Source organism: Myotis lucifugus, unplaced genomic scaffold (assembly GCF_000147115.1).
Source record: "Myotis lucifugus unplaced genomic scaffold, Myoluc2.0 scaffold_7, whole genome shotgun sequence".
Lineage (NCBI taxonomy): Eukaryota > Metazoa > Chordata > Mammalia > Chiroptera > Vespertilionidae > Myotis > Myotis lucifugus.
The window spans coordinates 10458627-10483610 of NW_005871055.1; the positions used below are offsets into that span (position 1 = coordinate 10458627).

Here is a 24984-nt window from a genome sequence, read left to right on the forward strand (position 1 = left end):
ATATGACAGTGAGTGTTATGAACAAATGAAGTACTTCAGAGGTGGAAGGGTAAGACTCTTTAATGAGCTAACATTGTAGCTGAAGCCTGAGTGTTGAGAAGAAAGTAGCCAGAAGGTGAACACAGCTGGTGCAAAGGCCTTCAGCAGGAAGGACGTTGGGTGTTTCTTGGAAATTTCCAAGCTAGTGCTTGGAGAGTACCGAGTAGGAGAGGTGAAGTTGGAGATGTATTTTATTCCAAGTGCAATGGTAAGCCATTGATGAGTTTTACAACAGAGGTGATATTTTTAAAATAAAATCCTCTGGCTACTGTGATAAAAATGGATCATGTAAGTTTTGAAGGTTGGGCTCAAAAAGGAGGAGTAGGGAAAGGAATTAGCTACTGTGGCAGTAGAGGCCATAGATTATGATGACTTGGGCTGGGGTAGAGAAGATATAAGTGAGAAAATTCAAGATATCCTTTGGAAGTGGTGCTGATAGGACTTGTTAATGATCTGGATATGAGTTGTGAGGAAAAAGATAAAATCAAGAACAACTTCTAGGAAATTAGTTTTGAACAACTGTGGGAGGCAACTGATTAATGTTTCACTTTCACATCAATGTTCCTCTCTTTCTTTCGGTCTCACTCTAACATAAATAAAAGCATGTCCTTGGGTGAGAATTAAAAAACATTTATAAAGATACTGTTTGAGGATATTTGAAACATTAAACAGTTAAGTGACAAAGTGGAGTAGCATTAGATATATGAATCTGGAGTTCAGGGATGAGGTCAGCAGTTGAGATAAGAATATGGAAGTGTAAACCTTGAGGGGAAGAAAAAAGACATCTACTAAGAAGTGCTCCTGGTGGCTAATTGGGCTCAAATTTTAAAAAAGAGCCTAGCAGCTGTTTATTTCCACTTTGGGAAATAAAACGCTTTTATTTCCCAAAGTGGAAAATACCTCAATTACCCATTCAAGGCCTTAGAGAATTTCTGCAAAGACTGGAAGTGGTAAAGAGTTGCACTGTGCTTTGAGAGAGGTTCTGTGTGAGACAGGTCAGTAAGCCAGGACAAGAGCAATAGGGAAAATGAGACAGATAGTTAAGCAGCAGCTTGCAGCCATATAGTAAATCCTATCTTTCCTAAACCAAGGACACTTAAGAGTAGATGGTTTGTACTTCGCCCCAAGCAGAGAGTAAATAGCTTAAATCCCCCTACTGAGGGAAACAGCAGAAATCCAAATAGTGCCATTTGCCAACCACACCCAAGGACAGATCAAGTTAAGAGAAAAAACCTAATTTTGATACATTAGCATAAAGCTGATGAACATTCTGTTGAGATCCTCCTCTCAATGCCCAGCCTTTAAAACCCTCCACAGGAAGATCCCAGGCTCCCTCTGCCTCCCAGGAGCATGTCCTCAGTAGTTCGTCCCAGACAAGCTCCCTGAACCTGTCCCCAAGGACCCCATTTCTCTGACTTCTTAGTGGGCCAAAGTAGACCAGCCTAGGTTCATTTCCCCAGCCCTTTGTTTCACTGTCCCCAGCTTTAATAAATGTCCTCTAAAATTCACCTGGATTCCTTGTGAAAATTTTCCTGCACCAAGTCAAGAACCCACACACTACCAGCTGCCTTAGGCAGACCTGGTCAGGGCCAGGTCCCCTTTCTGGTAACATAATCACAATAACTCCATTGTCTCTGGAGCAAGCTAGAAAGGCTGGATTGCTAAGGAATGGAAAGGAGTCAGAACCAGGAGCATGGCTATAGTCCTAACTTGGGAGCTAAAGGAACCTTAGGCTAGTAACCACCTATATAGTTGGTTGACACTACATACGATCTCTAAACTCCCTCAAAGACACTTACATGAGAGATTCTCTTCTTTTCTCACCCCTAGATTACACTATTAGGGGCAGCGGCCTGAACCAAGGGCATCGGATAGCCTGTTCAGCCCCAGCTGTCCATCAGTTCCCTGCATTTAGAGGTCAGTCCTGGCCGCAACTCGGCCAATGGCCAGGGAGGCTACTGAGCTCCCCAGGCCAGGAGCGCAGAGAAGTGGGCAATAGGTCACTTAAAGCCAAGGGAGAGAAGGCCCCGAGAAACTACAACTCCCAGGAGCCCATGCAGTGTCACTCGGTGGCCTGGGCCCTGTGCGTGTAGAGAGGTCAGCCGCCTCCCGCCGTACTTCACGAAAGCCGCTCCGGACAGGTAATCTGTGCGCATGCTTAGTCACGTCGCAACTAGTTCTTCTTTCCCTCCAGCTGGCTGCTTCTTTTTCCGGCCTCGCCCCGGCGCGCTCTTCCTCTCCCCACCCTCCGCCCTCTTTAGAAGGATTTTGGGGCGGGAGGGGGCAGGCCTCTGGCAAGCGCGTTCCCAGGGGTGTGGACCTGCGCGTTCACAGGAGGGGACTAAACACTGGGTGTGGATGGTGGCGAGGGTCAGAGGAAACCGCAGAGCACAGAAGGCGCATGCGTTCTGGGGAAATGTGCTGCGAGGCTTTGGGAATTGCAGAGGGGCGGGGCGGGCGGGCGGAAATGGGCAAGCGGGCAGACGCACGCGCATTGGGCGCCGGCGCCCGCCCCTTTTAAGGTTTCCTCCCCTCTTCGCCCTCCTTCACCGCCCTCCGGAAGTGCACCATCCAGCCTGGGCCGGACCGGCGGCCACACCCTGCGGCAGGCCCCGCCCTTTCCCGGCTCCGCCCCCAGCTCTCCGCCCCCTCCGCTGGTGGTGGCGCTGGGTGGCTGCGCTGGTCCTGGTGGTTTCGGGGCTCCTAACCGGGAGCGCAGAGTCGTTCCCTGAGGCGGCGGCCAGGCTATGATCGCGGGTCCCCGGCGTCCCGCTCGGGCCAACCAGAGTCCTTGTTTCAGCGTGTGCCTCTGGCCGAGCGCTCTCCTCACCACGGTCCCCCTGCGCGTTTGGCAGCGGCGCTCCCGGCGCGCCCCCTCCTCTGATGGCGGCGGAGATCCAGCCCAAGCCGCTGACCCGCAAGCCGATCCTGCTGCAGCGGGTCGAGGGCTCCCAGGAGGTGGTGAATATGGCTGTGCTCGTTCCCAAGGAGGAGGGCGTCATCAGCGTCTCGGAGGACAGGTACGGACCTCTGCCCCTCGGCCGAGGAGGGGCGGGACAGGTCGCCGGCCCCCTAACCCGCGTTGGGGGCTGTACCTCATGGTCGGCACAAGTGTAGACATGCTCCCTCAAGTTTTTATTATAATGCGCATCCTGGTGAGGCCGGTGTCCAGCTGCGCGCCGCCGCTGCGTGGCTCGGGGAAGCGGAGCTCGGACAGGGGCGTGATCTCTGGGCTTCCCAGGGGCCGGGTGACGCCGGCCGGCGCCAGGGTGGCCCTCGGGCTAACGGTATGCGGGCCACTGGACCTTGGTCCAGCTCTGAGGACCGGAGTGGGAGAGGAAGGAGCCGCCGGACCCTGCAGGTGTGTGCGCGAGGAGGATGCCCCCGGCTGCCTCTGCGAAAATAACTGAGGGTTTTGAGTGCTCTGGTACAGTTCTTAGGGCTCCAAACGGAGAAAGCAAATGCCACTCTTCTCCCGGACATTCCCACCGAATCCACATCTACTAGACACCTTAAACTGAATCAATGAGTATTGCAAGTTGTGAAAAGAGTACTTTGGGCTTCTGGCCAAAGGAAAAGTGCCTGTCCAAAGAAGCGCCTTCTCTCCTTTGCCTTCCTTTTCAGAACTTGCAAGGGACCAGTGCTGCAAATAGCTCTTCAGTTCCTTCCCTTTGCTTGCTTCCTTTCTTTTTTTTGCTTTAATTTTGCTTAATTTGCAGAAGTGGAGGCATTTGTTCTGCCTTTGATATGCTCCCTTATTTGTCAGGCAAAAGGGTTTTTTATTTAATTTAATGTCCGTTAATAGTCCGTTAATATGCAGATATTAGGTTGATGAAGCTAATGTTCATAGGAATGCTGCTTGAATCTAGTAGTTATGGTATTTTCTGGAATTGTTTTGATAATGTCAACTAGTATTTTAAAAAGTTTAACACTGTAGAGGTATATGACAAGGGGCTTTAACATTAAAACAGTAGGTTTTCTTAATGTAAGTTCAAATTATGCTGAGGTAGAGAATACCCTAAAATTGTAGGCAGAGGTAAAGCAACAAAGTTTACTGTCTTTATAGTCATTTTAGCACTTTATTTACAATGTAGCCACAAAAAATTTTCCTGTTAGGTCTATTCATATCATAGGTTCTTCAGTATAACCAGGATGAATACATTGTGCTTGTCTACATCATACTGCAAACAAATGGCCAAATGGATTTATTTTCTGTGCAGATCCAATGAAAAAGATTGTAAACATACATCAATTGCAAGCAGTGTGCAATAAACAGAAGAAATTCATGGCTGAAATGGAATACATGGATGTAGAAACCTTTTGAAATTCACAAAGAAGTCTTATGAGTGTTTAATTTTTCAATAGAGGCACAATTATATTAAAGAGATTGCTTCTGGACCTAGAAAATCTTTTGTTACAAAATTGTTTCTAAAGGAATATAGGATAGACGTCATTTTCTCCAGTCTGTAACTACTAGAGATGAAACTGTCAACCTGACTGCTGTTAGGAAATTCGTAAGTAAGTTGGCTGAATCAAGTAAAAGGAGAAAGGTAGTAAATCTAAGTTCCTTTAATATTAGTTTTGAAACTTTTTGCTTTGGTTGATGGTTTGGGCATAGAGGTAGGCTTTCAGTCTTTTTTTTTTTAAACTTCAGAGGGATCTTAGAGGTTATTTGCTCTAACAACTTATTTTACATATGAGAAAATTTAGGCCAGAGAATTTACCTGCCCAAATTCATGTAGCTGGTGGTAGAGCCAAGCTTAGCTCCTAAGTCAACCTGATTCCCATATCAGTGTGTTTATCTTGAAGGAAAAAGCTTTAGTAGGGTGCATTCAAAGTATTTGGAGAAGCTGAAGTATCATATATGAAAGAAACTTAAAGATAAATTACATTTGATTATAGAAGAAAAGCAATGTGATTTTTAGCTATATATTACCTTAATATTCATTTTCCTAATTTACAATGTAAGTAATAGAATTTATTTTATTACAGAGTTACTATTAAATATAAAGCCCATTCATAAATCCAGGATTATTCTTTATGTATATTTTATTATTACTCAGATCCAGAAGTCTGTATTTCTGTACTCACACATGAAAATAACTATGTTATTTAGAGCTCAGGTTTTTAAAAAAAATATTTTTATTGATTTCAGAGAGGAAGGGAGAGGGAGAGACTGAAGCATCAATGATGAGAGAGAATCATGGATTAGCTGCCTCCTGCACACCCCGTACTGGGGATCGAGCCCGAATCCCGGGCATGTGCCCTTGACCGGAATCGAACCTGGGACCTTTTGGTCTGCAGGCTGACGTAGAGCTCAGTTTTGATTATGGTCTTCATGAAAGGAGATTGATCTGTATTCTTGCTTTTTAAAATCTAATATCACTGTCACTAAAGATATGAAGATAGAATATTGATTTTTATCTAAACCTGCAAAGCCATTTTCATTAACTGCTTCAGCCAGAAACTAGTTGTTTCATTCCCAAACTGTAAGGTTAAGACACAGATAATGTCCCATTCCTGAGTGGCAGTGTCTCATAACCCATAAGTTCTTTTGAAACCCTGGTTTCCTTTTTGACTTCAGACTCCTGATAGCCTTTATCTATACCTTTGAAAACATTTAACATTTTTCTATTTCAAACAGTATTATAGGTACTTGTCCATTATCTTCTCCATAAGTTCCCTAAGGTGCTATGTGCATTTTTTTTTAAAGAAAAATTGATTCTTTAATAATCAATGCTGGGAAAACCAGTTAGTCATTTGGATAAAAAAAATAAAGCTCAATGTCCGGGGGGGAGAACCAAGATGGTGGCATAGGTAAACACCTGTACTTGCTGCCTCTCACAACCATATCAAAACTACAACTAAAAGATAAAACAACAATCATCCAAAACCACGGGAAAGCTGGTTGAGTGGAAGCTCCACAACTAGAAGGAAAGAAAAAAGTGCATTGAGACTGGTAGGAGGTGTGAGGTGCGGAGGTGCGTGCGAAAAGGATATGAAAAAGGACCAATCAGAAATTAAGCATACAATGACTGAAATAAAGAATAATATACAGAAATTCAAAAGTAGACTAGAGGATCCCAAGAATCAAGTCAAAGATTTGAAATATGAAGAAGCAAAAAACACCCAACTGGAAAGAGCAAAAAGAAAAAAGAATCCAAAAATATCAAGATAGTGTAAGGAGCCTCTGGGACAACTTCAGGTGTACCAACATCCGAATTATGGGAGTGCCAGAAGAAGAGAGAGAACAAGATATTGAAAATCTATTTGAGAAAATAATGACAGAAAACTTCCCCTACCTGGTGAAAGAAATAGACTTACAAGCACAGGAAGCACAGAGAACCCCAAACAAGAGGAATCCAAAGAGGACCACACCAAGACACATCATAATTAAAATGCCAAGAGCAAAAGACAAAGAGAGAATCTTAAAAGCAGCAAGAGAAAAACAGTTACCTACAAGGGAGTACCCATACGACGGTCAGCTGATTTCTCAACAGAAATGATGCAGGCCAGAAGGGAGTGCAAGAAATATTCAAAGTGATGAATAGCAAGAACCTATAACCAAGATTACTCTACCCAGCAAAGCTATCATTTAGAATCAAAGGTCAGATAAAGAGCTTCACAGACAAGAAAAAGCTAAAGGAGTTCATCACCACCAAACCAGTATTATATGAAATGCTGAAAGGTATTCTTTAAGAAGAGGAAGAAGAAGAAAAAGGTAAAGATAAAAATTATGAACAACAAAGTGACAACAAATACATATCTATCAACAAGTGAATCTAAAAATCAAGTGAATAAAAAAATTGATGAACAGAATAAACTGGTGAATATAATAGAATCAGTAGAATCAAGGGCATAGAAAGGGAGTGGACTGACAATTCTCGGCGGGAGGGGTGTGTGGGGGGTGCAGGAAAAGATTGGACAAAAATCTTACACCTATGGACGAGGACAGTGTGTGGGGGATAAGGGCATGGGGTGGGGTGGGAACCGGGTGGAGGGGAGCTATGGGGGGGGGGGAGGGGAAGAGGAACATCTGTAATAATCTGAACAATAAAAATGTATTAAAAAAAAAAGCTCAATGTCATCCTTAATTCTTAATCTATATTCCAGATGGTACAATTGCCTAAAGGTAAAAATTGCATAAAAATGCTAGAAAAAAACATGGGTAACTTTGACAATGAATCATGGAGATATTTCTAAGTTTATTTTCCAGCTTCTTTCCGGACTGTCTTTTCTGAGTGAGCACCATTTTAACATTTCTTGCGTAGGAGCTTCCTACTTGACATCTTGGTTCAAATTTGGTTAAGACTGATGTCTTGTCTGCAGCTTACCACAGGCTCCCTTGTCCAGTGGCAGCTTCTTCTCCAAGTGTTGAAGGAAGGAGAGATTTCTCTTGGTAGGATCCAGCCCCCCCAGACCTTTATCTTTGTAAATTCTTTATAGGCATATCTTAATACAGTTCAACAGTCTTAGCATTCATACAGAGAGTTTTTAATAACTCTAGATAGTTAGTATTAGACAATTACAGGAAATTATTCCTTTACCAGGAGTCTATACCCATGCAATAGGTAAAAGGGTTGTTTTTTTTTTATCTCAATATAAGGAGATGTGCTAAATGAAAACAAGTACAAACATTGTCCTCTGGGGTTGTCCTCTGTTTGTGGTGGTTAGAGAGAGGAGCTCTGCTGATCTCTCCGTAGCTCCTGCTGGGTAGCCTCAGGCAGAGGCTAAATTAACACCTCCTTAGAGATCCAAGAGCCCGTGTACCTAGTGGTCAGAGTGGGACCATCCAGATTACAACTCCTCAGATCCATAAGGGACACACTCAGGGGGCAGACTCAGTGAGCACCAAAGCCCCACTGAAGCAAGTCTTGCCCCATAAGGGTGTCTTCAGCACAGAAGTTCTCCCACTGTAGACGCAGCTGATTCTCACAGCCAATTGGCCTGGAGGTCAATTCCTCCCAGTGATACCTACAACAATCAAGGCTTAACTACAACAAGACTGTGCACAAAGCCCACAAAGGGGTGCACCAAGAGTGTCCACCTCAGCTAATTGGGGAGGCTGAGCCACTGGGCCCTATAGGACACCTAGCACACAAAGCCACTCTATCAACACAGGGAAGCAGCCAAAATGTGGAGACAAAGAAACAGATCACAAATGACAGAAATGGAGGAAAGCAAACTACTGGATATGGAGTTCAAAACCACGGTTATAAGGTTTTTCAAGAATTTTCTAGAAACCGCCGATAAATTTGGTGAGACCCTCGAGGATATGAAAAAGGACCAACTAGAAATTAAGTATACACTGACTGAAATAAAGAATAATATACAGACTTCCAACAGCAGACAAGAGGATCCCAAGAATCAAGTCAAAGATTTGAAGTATGAAGAAGCAAAAAATACCCAACCGGAAAAGCAAAAAGATAAAGGAATCCAAAAATATCAAGATAGTGTAAGGAGCCTCTGGGACAACTTCAAGCGTACCAACATCCGAATTATAGGGGTGCCAGAAGAAGAGAGAGAGCAAGATATTGAAAACCTATTTGAAGAAATAATGACAGAAAACTTCCCCTACCTGGTGAAAGAAATAGACTTACAAGCACAGGAAGCGCAGAGAACCCCAAACAAAAGGAATCCAAAGAGGACCACACCAAGACACATCATAATTAAAATGCCAAGGGCAAAAGACAAAGAGAGAATCTTAAAAGCAGCAAGAGAAAAAAAGTCAGTTACCTACAAGGGAGTACCCATACGACTGTCAGCTGATTTCTCAACAGAAACTATGCAGTGGGGCCTGGTAAGGGCAGAGGGTGGGGTGGGAACTGGGTGGAGGGGAGTTATGGGGGGAAAAAAGAGGGAACAACTGTAATAATCTGAACAATAAAGATTTATTTTTTTTAAAAAAGAGAGTATACTCAGGAGCCAGTCTGCTTGAATTCAGAATCCAGCTGTGTGTCATACTTTGAAGAATGTGGAACATTATTATCTCCAGATGAATAACTATAATAGCGAAAATTCACAAAACCTCTGGGTGCAATAATTTTGAATTCTTTTTTGGATAAAAGGCCCTGAGGAGGTGGTGGTGGGCTATAGGGGAGGAGACTCTGGGGAACTACCTCCTTATATTCTGACCATATTCAGTACCAATTTATGCAACATGGCTGTACTCTGCAAGCCTTGAAGGCAGGCAGAACCTGCAGGTAAAAGGGAGTGAGATTTTTTTCCCTCCTATAAATTGGTCTGATCCCCAGTGCTAAGCACAAAGGAGATAGGCAATATATGTCCATTGAATGAAATTAAACACCGGCTGATTAATCATCTGTTTGGAATGGGATTCCAAAGGAGAATGCCACAATTAGCCTAGGAATTCCCTAATGCAAAAAAAGTAACTTTCCTTGTGCAACTTTAATAAGCACTCTGACTAACTTTTATTTTTAAGGGCAGGGGGCATCCTCATTCAAACATTTCATTTAGTCATTAGTAAAAATTAACTCAGTGGTGTAATAAACTAGCAAATAGGACCAAAAAGGAAAAAAAAAAGTCATCTACTTGTCTCCTGGCAGGGAGTGCTGCAGTGTGCCGTGTGCCTTTAATTTAAGGATTCTTAGAAAAGAACTGGGACTGGGAGTCTGATTTAGCTGTATACTACATTGACCTTGGACATTTCCTAGGGCATCTCATCACTCTAAGCCTCAGTTTCTTCATCTAACAAAGGAGGGCATAGCATTTCTTAGCTGTGACTCTGTCACTGTGATTTGTTCACATAATGACTAGGTAAGTGTAATGTCTCTGCATCACATCATCCTAAAACCTCAAGTGGAGAAAAGTGCACAGAGGGCAGAAGTGGTGCGCACTTTGTGAGGCAGTTGTAAGATGTATTCCTGAGCCTTGGGATGGCAGCAGTTGTTTATTCCTGGATGAAATATTGAAGAGGTGTTTGTTTTGTATTGGTACCTGATACCTGGTTGAACTGGATTCACTACATTTCTACTTCTTGATGAATCCTTTCATTTCAAATACTGAGTGGTTTAGCTCTGGGTTGTTTGCAGGCCCCCAAGTACGGCCTGGAATGCTTTTGAAACTTTTTTGATCACAAATCATAGTGAGAAATGTATTTAGCATTGCTACCCAAGACACACACTTTGACATATACACACATATATAACTGAAACAAAAGTTACATAAAATGGTATCTTTTTAAAAAAATCCTCACCCAAGGATATGTTTTTAATTGGTGAGAGGAAGAGAGAGAAACATAGATCATTGATCTGTTGCCTCCCAAATGTACCCCAAGCCGGGATCAAACCCACAACCTAGGTATGTACCCTGACCGAGAATCGAACCTGAAAGCTTCTAGTGTACCTGATGACACTCTAACCAACTGAGCCACTAAAATGCCATCTTTTTAATAGGAGCTGCATTGCTGGTATTTTCTGTTCTATTGTAGCCTTTTAGAAATTCTGGCTGTAATTCATTCAGTGGATTTGATGACATGTAATGGGTTGAGAACAATAGTTTTAAATACAGTATGTTAGAGCAGCGATTTTCAACTAGTGTGCTTCAAGAGTTTTTAAAACATGCAATACCTACTATTTAGTCAGGGGCACTGACCTCTTTTTCCTTAGATTGTCAAGTAAAAAAAAAATGCTATCAGCCAGCACAATAATAGCAATCTGATGTGAATGAATCAAAATTATAGGTATTTTTTTTTGTCAGATCGGCAAAAAATAGAATGTATTTTTGGTGAGCCACAATTTTAGTAATTAGTTTATGTGTGCCATGAGATGAAACAGGTTGAAATTGCTGCCTTAGAGAAACTGTCGAAGTTTTGTACCCTCTTTCTCTCTGTTTGTAATTTTAGTGTTCTAAAAGATGGAACTGCAGTTTAACTTAGGGACCCTCACCCCATCCAGCCTGACCTACCCCTTGCCTTTCTGTATTCCCACTGGGATCATCATAAAATTGACCTTGTCTCACCAGAAGGCTCCAAGTCAGAAGAAAATAAGATAAGTTCTTTCAGCCCAGAGTCAGAGAGAGTTCAGAAAAAAAACAGGGAGTGCACGTGTTTTGGCTTCCTGTGTTCATTTATTACTGAGTTAGGACTCAAAAATGATGTCTCATCTAAGTTATAAATGTCAGTTGTTAACCTCTTTGTAAAACTATATTTTTAGGTTGGGCAGATTTACCTATAATATGGAGCTGTTTAGGGATTTTAATCATTTTCCATTAGTTATTAAAGGTTTTAAAAATATATTTGTATTGCTTTTTAGAAAGAGAGGAAGGGAGAGGGATAGAGAGATAGAAATATCAATGAGAGAAACATCGAAAGGCTGCCTCCTACATGCCCCCTTCTGGGGATTAAGCCTGAAACCTGGGCATTGTGCCCTGACCTGGAATCTACTAAGTAACCTCTTGGTTTATGGGTCAATAATGCTCAACCACTTAGCCGCACCGGCCAGGCTAGTTATTAAATATTTCTAGCTTTCCAATTTCTGAGGATCAGCTTATATCTTCAGTAATCATAACAGTAATCCTCAGGTATGTTTACATTTTAAATAAAGATAATATAACCATAATAAAGAATAATTGCTTATTAACCTCTTAGCACAATGACTAATTGTACTTTTATATTCTCGCCCGCACTTAAAATTGAGCCACCAACTATCTAATCTTTAACCATCATTTTGAGAAGTGGTGTATTTTCCTTTTCCTCAGGAAAAGGAAACACTGTATTTATCTAATGTTTGTGCTGTTATGAACTTGGCCCTGGATTTTCCATCATGAACAAAGCAGCCCTCTCTCAAGGTGCTGATAATGTGGTAGGTACACAGTAATATATCTGTCGCTTATTTTTGGCTATTTACATTATTTCCAGTTTTGTAAATGTTATAATGAACATTGTTGTGCATATAGATGTTTTCCCCCCTGATTTTTAGATTATTTCTTCAGGAAAAATTGTAAGAATATTGCCGTATTGCTTTTAAAAAGGTTTGTGGCACATATAATATTTACAGTGACATATGAGAATATGAGTTTTGCTGCATCTGACCAGCCATGGTTATTATTATTTAAAAATTCTTCTTTAGAATTTACTTGATAGTGGCACTTCATTGATGTTTAATATGTACGTTTTGATTAACTAGTGAATATTTTCCTATTTACTTGTTATTTTTCCTTTTGTGAATTTTTTTTTCCTGTCCTTTGCCCATTTTATCCATTGAGTTCTCTTGGCTCTTTGAACAATTTCTTGTATATACATTTCATACATATAGTAAGGATGTTAACACTACATCTGTTAAAATCCAGGTAAAGTCTTATACTCCATTGTTTGCCTTTTATATATATATATATATATATATATATATATATATATATATAATATTTACTTTTTAATTTAACTATCTACCCTTTTTAAATTGAAAAATTTCCATCATTTTTTAAAAAGTAAGTCTTTACCCAGAGATTCATTGAATGTTTATATTTCTTTCATCTTAGTTATGTAATTTGGTGAAAAAACTTATTGATTTATTTGGACTGTATTTTACTGGATGGTGTAAATTGAAGATTCTAATGATTTTTTAAAAAATTTACTGTTGAATTACTTCAAAATCATTTATTGAATGGTCCTTATGCTTTGTATTTATTTGTAAAATTACCTTAATCAAAACATTAAATTCTCATAATCAACAGGGCCTACTGTGGATTCTGTTATGTTTTGAGGATCTTTGCTTTTTTAAATACTAGTTCCATACTTTTAATTATTATAGCTAATGAGTTGTTCTTGACTGCTTGCCGTTTTGTGTCTACAATAATAGCCTGAATCTCTCTGGCCAGGTCAGTGAGTTAATGGGAGAGGAATCACTTGACTCCAGATGATTGGCTCTTTCCCACACTTTAGAATTTCAGAGTCTCAGTTTCTGCACCTGTAAATTGGGAATAATGTTTCTTCCTAGGGTTGTTGGGAGGTTTACATGAGATGATATTCCTGCATTACCTGGCATTGTTCTTGGAGCATATATGTTCAGTAGAAGTTTTATTTTTTGTTTATGACATCACCAAGCCTCTCAGTAGGCAAGTTTTTTTTTCTGTTGCTGTGGTTCCATAAGGCTGGACTGTTTTAAGAATCTACCTTAGGTACACAAAGGGGGGGCTGTTGAATTTTTTGGTCATTTGCTTTTGTATAGTTCTGAGCCCCCTTAGTTCTCTGGATATATAAGGGTGGGGTTACTCTGTCATGTTTTTACTGCCACTTCTGAAACTTACCCTGTGAGAGCCAGTGGTCAGGAGAGGTGTATAGCAGGTGGGTGCTTTGTTCTCCTTTGTAGGCTTTTATCTCTCTCTCCATTTGCCACCTTGTCTTGCAATGTGTGTCCATTGTCCTCACTAGTTTGCTGGAGGGCAGGACTGTGTCTTCCATAGGGAATATGTTGAGGTAGGGATGAAATTCTAATTTAAGCCGTGCTCAACTGGAAGCCTGGGCTTTGTAAACTAGCAACTAATGGGCCCAAGTCCCTCTGGAACAGATTTTGTCCATACACAATGTTTTTAGAAGTTTGAATGAATGGCCAAGGTTTAAAACTCTGGATTTCACATGAAAGTCCTTTCTTATACTAATATATGTGGAAAAGTGAGGTTAAAGCTGGTGGTAAATATTGGATGGATTTGTTAAGAAAATGGATCAAAATTTTGAAACAGTTATTTGAAATGCACTTTAGCTAGGAGAGTGCCACAATTTGAGAATTAAATAACCATAATATAAAAGAAATACGTGTTTTTTTAAAATCCTCCCTGAGGAAATTTTTTTCCATTGATTTTCAGAGAAAGTGGAAAGGAGGGGGAAGTAGGAGATAGAGAAAGAGAAAGGGGAGAGAAAGAAAACATCAGTGTGAGAGAGACACATCGTTTGGTTGCCTTCTACATGAGTCCCCACTGTAGCCAGGGATCAAACCTGCAACTCAGGTATGTGCCCTTGATTGGGAATCGAACCTGTGACCCTTCAGTGCCCAGGCTGATGCTCTAACCACTGAACCATGCCAGCCAGGGTGAAACAAGGTTTTAAGGTTAAGAAAAAAGTTAGCTACTTGGTAGTTTATTTCCCATAGGGAATAATTAATTCATATATCACAGCTGAAGTTTTGAATATTTGAATGCAAAATCTCAGGTAAAGTAGTTAGATACTTAGAGTTACATTTAAAAAATAATTACACTTGTTTTTAAGGTGATAGTACATGCCTATGTAAAAATCAGGAGACTATCCTGAGAAGAGTTAAGCTCCCTCCCACTTGTGGGTTTAAAGATTTTGTGAAAGGAAAACTGATAGGATTTGCACATGCTCTGACAGTGCCCTGATATGGATCTCTGTGGGCACTTCTGCTTTAGCAACTGTAAACTTTTACTTGTAGAACTGCTCTGGGGATTAGCATGTGGCTGCTTCTTCCTCCTTCAGCACACTTTTCATGTATTTATCAAAACACTTCCTCACATGCATAGAAAATTTTTATTTGTTTTTACGTTGTGGTCTCCTCATCCCTGTTTCTCAAGGCCTCTAGCTCAGGACTTGGAACATAATAGGCAAAACTGGAGCAGTAGAATTTTGTGTTATGTGTTAGTTCACAGTGAGGGAGAAGGTCACTGCAAACAAGTCACTTTCTAATAATGTGTAATGGTGGAGTCTCTTAGGTTTTCTTGGTGCTGTGAACAGAAACCAGCTCTGGCGTTTCCTGGGAGGAAGCTTAAGTATCTTGCAGAATACAAGGACAGACATGCATTTGGGCCTTAGGAATAGAACTGAAAATTGGAGCATATGAAGAATTAGGAAGTTCCCTCTCCTCATGGTTTTCTCTGTTTCATTCTTCTCTCTTGCTCACACTGGCTTCTTGTGTTTCTTATTTAGTCCACATGGCAGAACATGGCTGCCAGCTGCTTCTGAATTTTACCTGTTACAATCTAGATAGGCAGGGAGAGATTAACATCAGGCTCCCAGTCCCAGATGTAGCCAGGGTCAGCTGTTCACTCAGATTGTGGCCAAAAGTGTGGTCATGTTACAGGAATATGGCAATCACTATTAAGCCTGTGTATGGGGGGAGAGAGGGCAAGTCTCAGGAAATAGATGAAGGTTAACAATTCAGCATGTGGCACTGGGTGGTGTGGGCATGAGATGAGCCGATGCCCTTGTAGCTTGGTGTGTTGGTTATTGTTCTAGTAGCAGCAGAATAATGAGCACTGACTCTTGCTTTTCTCATGACTTTCATTGCCCTGTTCTCTTTGAAATCTGTTCATATAGCACTTGACATATTTCAGATAATCATTTTTTCCTCATTTGCTGATTTGACATGTTGACCTCTATTTTTCTTTAGTAAATATAAAGTGAGGAATGGGTAGGTATTTCACAATGAAAGCTTGCTGAGCAAAAGCCATTGTGATGTGACATATTTCTGAATTAATAAGTAGAGTCCATATGGTAACCATATTTTCTAAACTCCAAATCAAAACACATGGTGAAATAAGAGATTTTTTCCTGTTTAAAATAATATAATATTTAATTTAATATAATATTTAACAAACAAATTTTAAAAGTGACATAAAACTAGATTCTTAAGCACACATGGACACAGTATGTATCCTATTTCAGAGATGAGGCTGAAAAAAATTCAAGGATATTAACAGTAAATAATAATAGCTAACATTTACTGAATGCATCCCATGCGCCAGGCACTGTGTTAAGCCCTTTATATGCCTTTTCTTATTTAATCCTCAAGAAGATTTTATGGAGCTAGTGTTTTACTCTGATTTGAAAGATGAGGGATCAGATGTATGTGCACCCTGGTTTATCTGTCTCCATAGTCCTTCCATTCATTCTCACTGTGTTACCCATCTCTCACCCTAAGAAGATATAGAAGGACCAGTATATAGCCTTCTTGGAAATCACAACAGGCTAACCTAGTTTTTCAGAGGAAAAGCTAGCTTTTCAGCTAACCAGTCAACAACAGACAATACTAATTAAGTAGAAAGAGTATAGACATCCCTTTTTACAACCTTGTGATGCCCTTTTTTTCTTTTTTACCTGCTGTAAGTATTGGTATTACAAATTTGTAGATATGACTGAGTACACTACTCAGGAAGACTGTACATTTATTGATGGACAACAGGGTCTGTGAATGAGGAAGGCCTTGTAAGCTGAGTGGGGGCATTTTTCAGTTAGGTTTAACCAAGTACAGGCTTCTTTCTCTCACCTAACAAAACATCTGGAGATAGGTGGTTTTTATCTCTTTCTATTCTGCCATCTCCAGCATGGTGGCTTTCATCCTTATGGTTGAAGATGGCTCTTTGGCTTTCAGCTTCACATCTGGTCATTACTCTTATCAAACTTATTATAACTCTTCCCCCTACACCCAACTCTGCCATTCTACTGGTATTGCAGGACTGCCTTTGCTTGGAATACATTCCCAGATTGGCCTGAATGCTGTAATCTAAATCCTGATATCTGGCATCTGTGGTTTCTTAAGTTTATGAATATAGACCTGAGACTTTATGATTAATGTATGTAAGGGCCTTGGCCATGGACCACTCTAAAGTTAATTAATCTGGCAAATAGAAATATCAGAAAGTTTGTCAATTCTTGACAGCCTTTTAGAATCACCTGAAGTCATTCATTTCCTTTTCCTGTTTAGATGCCAGTTATTGCACTGCTAGAAGAATTTGTAAATACACAACCACCATGTTTTCTAAACTTGCATTATGTTTTCTACTATTTTTGTTCCAGAATATCTGGAGCATAAGTTCCCCTGTGGGAGTTTAAATTAGAGGTGTGATGAGCTAGTGATGCTTTCAGTCCTTAGGGTTGCCTGGTAGGGCTGAGAGCAGCTGGAGCCCCAGGGCTGTGTGCTTTTGGCTGGGAGAACCCCTGACTAGTTACTCAGAGTGCTGTAAAAAGGTTGGGAAGCACTTCTCTAGGGACACTCATGGCTTTTATGTTGTACGGAAAACAACCAAATCATCAAATCTGGCCATATTTTCTCAGTGATATTTTGAGTAAGATATTGAAGGATGTCTTCTTTACATTATAATGTGACTAAATTGCCCCAAATGAGTAGAATCGTAGAATTGTTCATGGGCTATTGTCAAGCAGTGTCCTGTGGTAGAAAGCGTATGAGAGAAGGAATTGTAGGACCTACATTAAAACCATGCTTTTATCACTTAGTCTTCCTATGAAAATTATTTGTAAAGCTGTTAGGGGTCACAGACTCACATGGCCATAGGCACCAGAGGGAAGCAGCATGCTTTGAGAATAATAATTTACAACTGGGTGGGGTATCAGTGTCAGTAGTACAAGAGGGAGTAATGGGGATTGTAGCAAACTAGAGAGTGTTTGCCTAATGGAAGAGAACAGCTGCTTCTCAACTCTTCGCTGGATTTTTCAAGAACTACTAGAAATCCAGATTTTCATGTGAAACCATTGAATTTTTAGACTTAATGCAAAAATGTTTTAAAAAACTTTCCAAGCCAAGCAAAATACCAACATGGGCTGGAATCCATCCTTTGTGTTATAAACATTTCTTTCTTTTGAAAATAATGCATGGCAATTTATAATATTTATTGGCAAAGTTTCCATTTAGTAAAAGTGTTTATATTAGAGTTGCCTCCTTCATTTTGTTCCCTCAGAAATTTCTGCTTCATGTTCTTCACTGAAAGGTTGTTCTCTGAACATGTTGAGAGGAGCATCTCATTATGACCCTGCCGCTATCACATAGAAACTCTTGAAGAGAGCTCTTTTAGTAGTTAGGATCAGATTAAGTCATAACTTCTATTTAAGAAACAGATATGCACCAAAAAGCCTAAGGAAAGGGGGGTTTATAGTGAGCTTACAGGACCGAGGGAATGTGGCTGAGCCAAGGCTTGGGAATAGGAGGGACTTGAGGACTATGTAGAGCTGTATTATCTGATGTGCTAGCCATTAGCCAGGTGTGGCCATTTAAGTTTAATTAAAATGAAATAAAATTAAAAACCTTTAGTAGCTCCAGCTACATTTCAAGTGCTCAGATACCATATGTGAATAGTGGCTACCATATTAGTACAGATAAATAGAAAGTTTTCATCATTGCATAAACTTCTGTTCGGCAGTGTGGATAGAGGAGCATGAAGTGGGAGGTCTAGTTAAAGGTTAAACTAAATGATGGTGGTGCCTGAACTGAAACATTGGCATTGGAGCACTTTGAGAAGGATTTCAGAGTTACTGAGGCAAGTTACCCTTGGGGAGGCAGCATTGTGCAGGGGTTAAGAGTGAGGATTGGGACCTCCTAATATAAGGGAGAATATTTGACTTTAGGTGGTGGGCACACGGTGCAATATACAGATCTTATAACATCGAAACCCACACCTGGTTCATGCTGACCAATGTCACCTCAATTAATTTAATACATAAATATTTAAAAAAGAGTGAGAATTGGTGTCAGATTTGAGTCCCTGCTCTGTCATTTCTTAACTGTATATTCTTAGTCAAGTTAATTAAGGCTCCTAGACTGGCAAATGAGGATTATTGAAGCCTTAGGAATGGATGCAATAATCCAGGGAAAATAGGTAGAATGAAAAAGGAGGAGGATTAGCAGTAAGATCATAGAAAATGCTGGGGAAGGTTGCAGGGAGGAATGTTAGTTGGGGAAGATGTCAGAAAGAGATGGATGCTAACCAAGTTTCTAAAGATGAGTGGATTCTGGATTTTAGAATTGGGCAGTGTCCAGCGGAATGGAATTTATCTCAATAGATTATGAGAATTAGGGGATGATTCATGTAAGGATTTAGTAAAGAGCCTGATATGTAGTGAACACTGAGTAGATGTTAGTTCTTGTTATTAAGAACCCATCCTTGCCCTAGCTGATTTGGCTCAGTGGATAGAGCGTTGGCCTGCGGACTGAAGGGTCCCAGGTTTGATTCTGGTCAAGGGCACATGCCAGGGTTGTGAGCTCGATCCCCAGTAGGGGGTGTGCGGGAGGCAGCCAATCAATGATTCTCTCTCATCATTGATGTTTCTCTCTCTCTCCCTCTCCCTCTCTAAAATCAATTAAAAAAAATATATATATATCCTATCTAATAATAGACAAACATGGTAATTGACCGTACCTTCACTATGCCTCCCATTGGCTAATCATCGAGATATGCAAATTAACCCAAACAAGATGGTGGCTGGCAGCCACGCAGCTGAAGCGAGCAGGAGGCTTGCTTGCTCCAGTGATGGAGGAAGCCAAGGTTCCCCGCCTGCGGTGGCCTGGCTCTGAGCTCTGAAAGCAACAAAGTTTCAATTGTAGAAGCTAAACAAACCCCAGATACCTGCTTTTAGCAGGCCGTGGCCTCAGAGCTGGAGCGAGCAGGAGCCCAGCTCTCAGCTCCAGTGACGGCAACAAAGTTTCAATTATAGAAGGTAAATAAATCCCAGAATAAAAAAAGAAAGAAAAAAAGGAGAGGCTGGGAGCTTCAGTTGCTGGCCAGCCTGAAAACGGCCCTCAGCCCCTCACCCAGACTGGCCAGGCACCCCAGTGGGGATCCCCACCCTAAAGGGGGTGTGGCCAGCCTGAAAACAGCCATCAGCCCCTCATCCAGGCTGGCCAGGCACCCCAGCGGGACCCCCACCCTGATCCGGGACACCCTTCAGGGCAAACCAGCCGGCCCCTACCCATGCACTAGGCCTCTATCCTATATAGTAAAAGGGTAATATGCAAACTGACCCTAACAGCAGAAAGACTGGGAATGACTGGTCACTATGACACACACTGACCACCAGGGGGCAGATGCTCAATGCAGGAGCTGCCCTCTGGTGGTCAGTGTGCTCCCACATGGGGGAGCTCTGCTCAGCCACAAGCCAGGCTGATGGCTGCCAGTACAGCGGTGGTGGTGGGAGCCTTTCCTGCCTCCTCAGCAGCGCTAAGGATGTCCAACTGCAGCCTAGGTCTGCTTCCCGCTGGCAAGTGGACATCCCCTGAGGGCTGCCGGGCTGCCAGAGGGATGTCTGATTGCCAGCTTAGGCCCAATCCCCCGGTGAGCAGGACTAAGCCAGCAGGTGGTCATCCCTCGAGGGGTCCCAGACTGCGAGAGGGCACAGGCCAGGCTGAGGGACCCTCTCCCCCCCCCCCCCCAGTGCACAAATTTTTGTGCACCGGGCCTCTAGTATATATATAGAATCCATCCTTGAAAAGTGAAAGTTCCATAACAAATAATTGAGAATCATGGTGGATGTGGATTGTACAAAGGAGGATTTTCACCGAAACTAATTAAAACTTAAGGGCACCCTGACAGAAATTTTGAATGTGAAGAAAGTAATTTTTGGTGTAAGTGAAAACATTTTGCTTTTATATATACAAGTATTACTTGTGGAACTCATTACTCAGAGCCTTATAGAGAAATACATTTAATAAAGTTTAGAATAGTTGGATTCTTAAAAGATAATTCCACATTGGACAATTGAGGAGGATGCTGGGGGTATTTGATGCATCCAAGAGAGGATACCAAAAATGTAGGAGCTGCCAGCTGTGTGGCTCAGTGGTTGAGCATTGACCTATGAACCAGGATGTGTCACAGTTGAATTCCCAGTCACAGGATAGGCTCGGGTTGGGGGTTCCATCCCCAGTAGGGGGTGTGCAGAAAGCAGCCGATCTACGATTCTTTCTCATGGTTGACGTTTCTATCTCTCCCTCTTCCTCTCTCTGAAATAAATTTTAAAAATATATATTTAAAAAAATGCAGGAGCCATTTTAAATGTTCTCATTGGGGACTAATCGCCACATGCCTTACAGCAGGGGTGGGTAATATCTGGCCCCCAGGCCATTATAAGTCCCCCAAAATCATTTGGTCTGGTCCTGCCAAGGCATTAGGGATGAGTTCATTAAATGTTTGGCCAAATATAGCAGGCTGATTTTTAAGTTGTTAATTTTGTATGGCCTGCCAATGATGTTATAAATATCCAAATGGCTGGTGGCAGAACAAAGGTTCCCTACCTCTGCCTTTCAGGGACCGGAAGCAGGCTTTTCCAGCATCCTATATAATAAAAGCCTAATATGCTAAGTGTCCGGTCGTCTGTTCAACCAAAGTGTAATATGCTAATGATATGCTAAAGCTGCTCAATCGCTCGCTATGATGTGCACTGACCACCAGGGGGCAGACGCTCCGACCGGTAGGTCAGCTTGCTGCTGAGGTCCAGCCGATCAGGACTGAGCGAGACAGGCCGGACACACCCTGGAGCCCTCCCATGGTCCCTCCCTGACTGGCCAACCCCCCGAATTCCTCCCCAGCTCCAATCGTGTACCGGTGGGGTCCCTCGGCCTGGCCTGCGCCCTCTCGCAATCCAGACCCCTTGGGGATGTCAGAGAGCCAGTTTTAGCCCCATCCCACAGGTCAGGCTGAGGGACCCCACTGGTGCACGAATTCGTGCACTGGGCCTCTAGTTTTATCATAATGTATTGCTTCAAAGTGACTCCCCCCCCCCCCTTGTTACTTTATGAATTTGTTTTTCTCTTTTATTCCAGCATAATTGAAACAATTCTCTTCTCATTTTAAATAAAAAAGCACAAGGCAGAGACTGCAAAAGGCAGTGTTGGGTGGTAAAGAAAGCCAGGATAGACTACCTGGATTACATTCCAGCTCCTCCACTTACTAGCTGCATGCCTTCTCTCAGAGAGGTTAAATTCATTTTTAAAATGTGCCATGATGTTTGTGAGGATTAAAGAACAGAAGGAGTTGTGTATACAGCTCCTGGTACATGATAAAACTTTTAGATATGAATTTAGTTTACATCTCATATTCAGAAGTATAGGAGATCTGTTTTTTGGTGGCTACTTTGTATCTTAGTCCAACCACGGTGTCAGGTATATTATAAGCATCCAATACTGTGCATTAAATTAATAATCTGTGAATTTATGTAATTCTTTGTATATGTAGAGTTATTTAGGGGCAAAGCAGCTATTTCTCTTGCTTATTTACCTTCAATGACATACCCAAATCAGGTATTATTATGACTAGCTATTTGGGAAATGAGCACTCTATATATGATAGCTATTATGATAATCCAGAAACTAGATTTTAAAGTAACAGAGTAGGAAATTCACCTTTCACAATGTAGCTGTCATTTGACCTTTTAACAAAATATACAGGGTGGGGCAAACGTAGGTTTCTGGATTCTGGATTTTAGAATTGGGCATTGTCCACATAAGGAAAGCACATTGGATTGAGAGCGTGGACATTGAAGTCAGACCAGGGTTCAGCAGAACCACTTACTAGCTCCTAATACATAAGTTCTCAATTACCTGGACCTTTGTTTCCTTATGTGCAAAATGGGAAGAGTAATAGGTTTATATAAGTGAGATATGAACAAGAAGGTCACAACAAGATTATAAATGCAGCATTGTAATGAGTGGGATTTAGAACCTCTTTTGTATCTAGAATCATTTTGTTTAAAAAATTACAAATGTAATAATACTAGAACTCACACGATGACACTGTATTTTCAGTTTTGTAATAAAGCTATATACTTTATATAATAAAATTCAGAGATATTTGCCAGCAATGTCACTCCTTTTTTTAAAAAAAAATTATGTTTTTATTGATTTTAGAGAGAGAGGAAGGGAAAGGGAGAGAAAGAGAGAGAGAGAGAAAGGAAGAGAGGGAGGAAGGGAGGGAGGGAGGAAAGGAAGGAAGGAAGGAAGGAAGGAAGAAAGGAAAAGGAAAGGAAAGGAAAGGAAAGGAAAAGGAAAGGAAAGGAAAGGAAAGGAAAGGAAAGGAAAGGAAAGAAAGAAACATTGATCAGTACTTCCTGCATAAAGAAAGAAACATCATCAGTGTTCCTGCATACCCCTACTGGGGGAATTAAGCCTGCAACCCAGGCATGTGCCCTGACTGGGAATTGAGCCGGCGACCTCTTGGTGCATGGGACGCCGCTCAACCAACTGAGCCACACAGGCCAGGGCTTTTACTCTTAATTTATGATTCACAGTAACTACCTTAATGAAAAAGTAATATTTTTTTTTACCATTTAATTCTAGAGATTGTTAGTTTCTTTTCCATTGAATGGACGCGATAATTTATCTTGCTCTAATAATCTGTGGCAGAAAGCAGTATCTCTGCCAGTGATCGCTTATTCAATGATTTCAACTATGTGAAAAGTACGGTAACTGAAAACCAGAAAATAAGCAGAAGTAATCTTTAGCAGCCAAAATGTGGCATAAAAACTCTACTCACTTTGTATACTCTTCTCATAGACACACCCTTTATAGATAACTACTTACATACTGATATTAGACTGAAAAGCCATATTTCATTGATTTGAAGATCCACATTTTTTCACGGTTATTGTTTTTTTGATATCAGGATTAGTGGGTTGCAACAATTATTTTTTGCGTAAGATTCAGTGAGTTGGGTGGAGCGGCGGGTAGACCTGCCTGGACTTATTCACATGGCCGAAAGGCAGCAGCAAGAGAGAGGGCCAGCCCCACTGTGCACGTACTTTTTCCAGCTTCTGTATGAGTCAGTGTCCCATTAGTGAAAACAAGTTACAAGGCCAAACCCAGAGTCAAGGAGTGGAGAAATAGACTCTGCCACTTGATGAGAGGAGCAGTCAAGTCACATTGCAAAGGAGTGGGATTTCTGAGGGCGTTTTTGGAGTTTACCATGATATAACAATGAATATCATAGTTTAGTCAGTATTTTTTTCTTTCTCAATCATAAATAAAATAAATATCTTATGATTCATGGAGTCTTAAGGCTGATGAAATATGGCATATATATATATATATATATATATATATATATATATATATATATGTTTTTTAATGAAAACTATTCAATGTAAGAATTTAAAATAATAATGAAAGTGCTTCCCCTCACCCCTTGCCCACATCTCAGATTCTAGAGACATCCTCCAAGAACATTTTGGCTGAATGGTACCCCCTACCCCCAAAAAAGATGCCCCCACCCTAATCCCCAGATCCCATGAATATGTTACCTTACATGGTAAAAGGGACTTGCAGATGTGATTAAGTTAAGGGCTTGAGGTGGGGAAATTGTCTTGGATTATTGGGGTAGGCCCAGAGTAATCAAAGTTTTTTGTATATATATATATATGAATGATTTCAGAGAGGAAGGGAGAGAGAGATAGAAACATCAATGAGGAGAGAAAATGATTAATCAGCTGCCTCCAGCATGCCTCCTACTGGGGATCAAGCCTGCAACCCGGGCATGTGCCCTTGACTGGAATCAAACCCGGGACCCTTTAGTCTGCAGGCCGATGCTCTATCCACTGAGCCAAACTGACGAGGGCAATCAGAAAGGTTTTTAAAAGAGGGAGGCAGGAAGATTAGAGTCAGGATAATGCAATGTGCATATGGAATCAGAGATTGGAATGATGTGACCACAAGTCAGGGAATGCCAGTAGCCTCTAGAACAGTGGTTCTCAACCTTGGCTGCACATTAGAGTCACCTGGGAATCTTTTTAAAATCCTGATTTCTGGGCCTCATCCTCCGGAAATTCTGTTTCTTTCTTATTAATGTTGTGGCCTCACCCCATAACAAAGAAACAGAATTTCCGGAGTATGAGGCCCAGAAATCAGGATTTTAAAAAGATTCCCAGGTGATTCTAATGTGCAGCCAAGGTTGAGAACCACTGCTTTAGAAGCTGGAAGAGGCAAGGAATAAATTCTTCCCTGAGGCCTGCAGGAGGAACCGAATGCTGACACCTTGATTTTAGCCTCTTAATGAAGACTCATTTTAGACATCCGACTTCCAGAATTCAAAGAGAATACATTTGTGTGTTTTTGTAATAATTTGTTACAGCAGCAAACGGAAACTAATATATTTATTTATTTTTTACTTTAAAGAAATGCATGGTTATTAGCTAGGAATTCAAAGGATAGAAAATAAAATCCCTTTTTCTCATCAACTATTCCCACTTACTATAGGATACCA

At 41.3% G+C, this 24984-nt stretch overlaps 1 protein-coding gene across 3 annotated transcripts in view; it reads left to right on the top strand.

Moving 5' to 3' along the window:
* Positions 1–2676: 2676 nt before the first annotated feature.
* The window catches only part of WDFY2 (WD repeat and FYVE domain containing 2), a 223281-nt gene continuing 200973 nt past the window's right edge, over positions 2677–24984 (top strand). For 2 of the 3 annotated variants that reach the window (XM_006083563.3, XM_014449351.2), the window contains exon 1: positions 2677–3059. In XM_006083563.3, coding sequence (XP_006083625.1) covers positions 2923–3059 — 137 coding nt within the window. In that variant the 5' untranslated portion in view covers positions 2677–2922. Of the gene's footprint in view, positions 3060–11757; positions 11862–24984 lie in introns of all 3 variants that reach the window. The other variant, XM_023748796.1, reaches the window with a different exon arrangement.